The sequence below is a fragment of the Papaver somniferum genome, chromosome 10, assembly GCF_003573695.1.
Source record: "Papaver somniferum cultivar HN1 chromosome 10, ASM357369v1, whole genome shotgun sequence".
In the NCBI taxonomy this organism is placed as follows: domain Eukaryota; kingdom Viridiplantae; phylum Streptophyta; class Magnoliopsida; order Ranunculales; family Papaveraceae; genus Papaver; species Papaver somniferum.
The window spans coordinates 157,261,326-157,266,519 of NC_039367.1; the positions used below are offsets into that span (position 1 = coordinate 157,261,326).

General features: G+C 36.8%; 1 protein-coding gene across 1 annotated transcript; it reads right to left on the reverse strand.

Moving 5' to 3' along the window:
- Window positions 1-1,273: 1,273 nt before the first annotated feature.
- On the reverse strand, window positions 1,274-3,512 carry LOC113315112 (L-type lectin-domain containing receptor kinase IX.1-like). Its single transcript, XM_026563431.1, has one exon. It carries the CDS (start codon window positions 3,365-3,367, stop codon window positions 1,301-1,303), a length of 2,067 nt encoding a protein of 688 aa, XP_026419216.1. The 5' UTR covers window positions 3,368-3,512; the 3' UTR covers window positions 1,274-1,300.
- Between the last annotated feature and the right edge of the window lie 1,682 nt (window positions 3,513-5,194).

Here is a 5,194-nt window from a genome sequence, read left to right on the forward strand (position 1 = left end):
CGACTGCCCCTTGTTATTCCTCGTGTAGCACCACATCGTTAAGTTGTGATCACCATGAATCTGAATTACGATCAGTACAAAACCAACCAGCATAAATCAAAACAGACCAGGCTCCTGTACCGGGGGATAACTGCCAGTTCGAAATTAAACTAAGGAACTTAAAATCAAAGAAATACAAAATTAAAAATTTGAGGTCTACATCTCAAAATCAAAACTTTACATCGTCTTCTCTTTCTCTCGGTTAATAGCGATACTGGTATTTAAGGGCATGATGGTCGGTTATAACCACACTTCTCTAATTGTTTGGGCAGATTACCCAAACTTGGATATTTTGCTCCGTCTTTTTGATCCAGGAACTCAAATCCAAGGCCTGTTCAACTAAAAAACTGTATCGAAAAACCCCTCCACCTACAGCTAGCAGTCACTACAACTCAAACTAAAGAATGAAGTTGAACCCTAAAAATTAACTAAAGGAAGTTGAGTGCACATCTGAGGAAAATTACAGATTCTACCATAAAAAAAGATAAAATAAAAAATTGTCTTCTACGATGTTCATATACTTTCAGTTACCAAATCATTAAATATTTGGGTTCCCCTCTGCCATTGGAAATTTTGAAATAATTCGATTCAATTGTTGTTCAAATTAAGCAAACTAAGGGAGAATTTTAAAAAAAAAAAAAAAACAGAAAACAAACAAGGAAAATTCTGAATCTAGTGATAAATACACTAGAGTTCTCACTGGTCACCAGGAAGAGTTCTGATGATATAAAATCATCTAGAAAGAAGTGCCCGGCAAAATTTTTTTTGCAGATTCCAAAAATTTATTGTTAAATCCGATCCGACCTACCGGATTCGAACCAGTGACCTAAAGATTTCTGCTACAACCCACAGTAAGGTCGGCTGTGCTATTTTTCCGAGAAAGAAACACTGAATGAAACCTAGAACCCGAGCCACATATTATTTGTGGAATTAATGAACGGAGGAACGGAGTTTTAGAAAAATTTAAACGGACTGTCGTTATCAGATGAGAAGAATTTTAGCGTAATCGGTTTTTCACTGGTATATGTGCGCACAATTGCGAAGATATGGTCGAAATGTGGTAGTCGACCATCAACCAATTCTTCTTTCGGTCGGATATAATGATGTGCTCATGTGCTTGTCTTAATCAGATTATGGAACAACTAAAGGAAAATACAACTGGGAAAAACTTATACTATAGTAAACAATCAGTCTATATATTTACTGATAATCTACATGAAATTACAACGACCTTGAGAAAATTAACATGTATCAATCTGATTTAACAAGAATGTATGAGAGATTCTGTTGAGGAAGAAGGCTTTGTCGACACCTGAGACAAATTAGTGATGGAACAATTACTGCATGTACATGGACTACCATCTGTCTGCGATATAGAGTTATGACCAGAAGCTGAATCAAAAGCAAGCTTGCACATATGCAGTCGTGGCACATAATTATATATCGGAGAAGGCAACTTTGTTGGAAGATTCACCAACGGGGATTCGTAATTAAGAAGATTCTTCACTTGCCTAATAGAAGGTCTAGTTGTAGGATCAGGATGAGCACACCATAATCCTAAAACCAACAAACGTTCCATTTGTTGGCTGTCGAAATCCATATTTAGTTTTTCGTCGGCCGCTTCAACAATCTTACCATTTACATAGAGCTCCCAAACCCAATTTACCAAGTTTTCCTTGTTTTGTTCAACCGGCTTTCTGCCACAAGCAATCTCCAATGCAACGATCCCGAAACTATAAACATCAGATTCTTTACTAGATTTACTTGTATATAAACATTCCGGTGCTAAGTAACCCAGGGTTCCGGCCAACACAGTTGTTTGAGAACCTAATTGATGATCAACCAGCCGTGCTAAACCGAAGTCACCGAGTTTAGCATTATAATCTGAATCCAACATTACATTACTCGATTTAATATCCCTGTGAAGTACACATTGTTCCCATAATTCGTGTAGATATAGCAACGCAGAAGCTAAACCAAGAGCTATTTTATACCTGACTTGCCAACTTAGAACATTTATCCCTCCACGGAAAAGATGCTTATCAAGGCTCTGGTTAGGCATGAATTCGTATACGAGAAGCAATTCATTTCGCTCATGGCTCCAACCTATGAGTTGAACCAAATTTCTATGCCGTAACTGGCTAATAACCTTTACTTCTGATTGATATTCTCTCTTTCCTTGTTGCGATCCTTTAGATATCCTCTTAACAGCAATATCCAAGCCTATACCACTTAAGAACCCTCTATAAACGCCTCCAAATCCTCCCTCTCCAAGTTTACCTGCCTCGTGAAAGTTATTAGTCGCATAAACAAGTTCGTTGTATAAGAATCGTTTAGGTCCTGATCCTTTCTCAAATGCATCGTCCATCAACTCGTCAGAATTCGCTGCATCAAGATCTGACTTTCTTGCGAGGCGCCTCTTCCTTCTCCACCAGGTAAAAATAACAAAACCAATCAAACAACCAAAAAAGTCCAAACCAATAATAAGACCCACCACCAATTCAGAACTAATGCCGCTTTTTGTTTTCTTAAAATTGGAATTAAATTCCCAGGAGAGGATTTTCGGATAATTAAACACCGTGCCAGTACTAGCCGCCGAAAACCCAACACTGATATTTTCTGGTAAAACACTGCTTATATCAACATTATGGTACAAACTTGCAGAAATCGAACCACTAGAATGATTATAAGTTAGAGTAACATTTAAGTTTTTGGTAGTTGAATTATAACTTACAGATGCATTAGCTATGGCTCCGTTCTTCATACTATTTGTATATAATGACTCATCAGACACAGATATTACTGAGTTATTAATGTCGATACCAACATGATCTGAACTGGGATCCCATGGATCCTCATAAGTGTCGAACTCCACTGCCGAAATTTGGAAGTTTTCCTGGGTAACATTCGAACTCATTAGACCAAGATATCCACCGCCAGAATCCGGAGAAATTTCAGATCCGTAAGGCATTAGGAAGAAAGTGATACCATCAACATGACTAGAGTTAGTATCATTTATGGTGTCTATGACGAAGGAGAAATGTGTGTCAAAATCTGCAACCCTTTTAGTGTTTGCATCCCAAATTTGTATCGGTTTTGAATAGGTTGCACGGCCAAGACTTCCTGTGGTTGCATTTTTAGTGAGTTGAATAGCGTTATCGGCTATAATTGAATCACCTTGGAGATGTATCAATTCTTTATCTTTGTCTGGGGAACTTGGAAAGGTGAAGGAGATTGAATTTGTAGTACGAGGAAGAATCAGTAATATTGTGATGATTGAAAAATGAAGATAAGCATTTGATGATAAGATGTTGTACAGAGCCATCATTCGGGATTCATGAAATGAACCAGTATTAAGTAGTTGAACTAGAAAAAAGTAGAACTTTAACTGCGTTTCCTATATCTAAATACAAGTTTGAGGGTATGAATTGAGAGAGATGAAACAATAATAAAGCTCTTGAGCCTAGCTATTCCACAATTCCATTGGTTATGAATGAACTGTGTTGAGTTTATGTAATATGGATAGATTTACAGTTGAGCTTTCATGCGACTGCATAACTAGTGAAGCGTGTTTTTGTTTGAAAGGACAAATAAATCAATCAAAAATATTTTCGAAATAAAATAAATAAAATTGTTGTCTTTGTCTGAATAAACTTGTTCGAATGGTTTCTCTAGTTTATTATTAAAAAAAAATATTAAAAAACTTTTTAGTATATTCTTTTAGTCAACTGTAATAAATTTATATTTTTACGAACTTGTAAACCAGAAGCTTTCATTTGTTTCGTGGCACCAAGTGATAAGTTGCACCAAATTCCAACGTTTTAACTGGCTGATATATCTCCATCTGAAATGGATAGTTTGTAAAATATTCATAACAGTTACCAACTGTTGCCGCCTTATAAGCTGTTGCCAGTCACAACAGATTAGAAAACACATGAGTCACTATCACGATGATATGTTGATTCCTTTTAACGATTTGATTTCAAAAGATATCCAGAACACTTAGAAATTCATCCTTAATTACAATGTTTAAGCATCAATAGTTCTAGTGTTCTAGACCAACCTTAATTAGATAATCCCGAGGGAATTTCCATGGGTTGTTAAAAACTGATGTCCAAATTCTTATGACTTTCGGGTCAGATTACTGAAACCAACTCAAAATGAATACACACAAGTAATGTTGTGGAGCACTTGATGGCTTGTCATCATATAGAAGGTCTCCCCCCCCCCCCCCCCCCCCCCCCCCCCCCGTTGGTTCCAATTAAACCAAAAACAGTTAGGAGCGCTCATATTTGTTCTAATGAAAACCATCGTAAAGCCTTGAATCTTCGTTTTTGTTAAAAAACATCGGAATGAATTCAGTTAGCCCTCACCGTACAAGCGCAGCTTGTCTATAGTTATCGGTACAGTAAAAATGAGCCCATGATCCATTCCTTGGATTGTTGCATATCTAAAAGTGCATAAAGTATCACGTTTATACATCAACTGATAAGAAAACCTAGAGGATGAAATATCAATTTGATTATAGTATGTGCAATTTACATGATCTCGACTCGTGTATCTTCTGTCTTAGGATGTCATGTCAGTGCAGAACCCCTTTTGCTGCAGCAATACCTCTAATTGTTCTAGCTAGTGATACGAGCATGAGTAATATCCACTAATAAGCATTTACTTCTTGTCAAACAGATTCTACCTTATTTGCAAGGTCCTCTTATGGTAGTACTCTCCGACATTCTCCTGCATTGAAGTTAATATTTCAAGCATATGGCAATGCCAACTGGGCCGGTTATCCGATTGATAGACGCTATATAAGTGGTTATTGTGTTTATTTGCGATCAAAATATTATTTCTTAGAACATTTGACTTTCCCAATTAGGAAACCAGCCTATTATTTAAGAATGGAGGGAGTAAAAAATTACAATTTGGCCAATCATTCGCGAATTTTTCCGTATTGATCGAGAACAAGGCCCAGTTAGACCATAGTCCCTTAATAGGAGTGAATTTCAAAAGAAAAGTGGTCCCAGAAAATTAAAGTAACATTTGACTTTCCCAATTAGGAAACAAGCCAACTATTTAAGAATAGAGGGAGTAAAAAATTAGAATTCGGCCAATCATTCGCGAATTTTTCCATATTGATATGGAACAAGGCCCAGTT

Coding starts and splice junctions, on each gene's coding strand:
- LOC113315112 (XM_026563431.1), bottom strand. CDS start 3,367: ATGATGGCTCTGTACAACATCTTATCATCAAATGCTTATCTTCATTTT.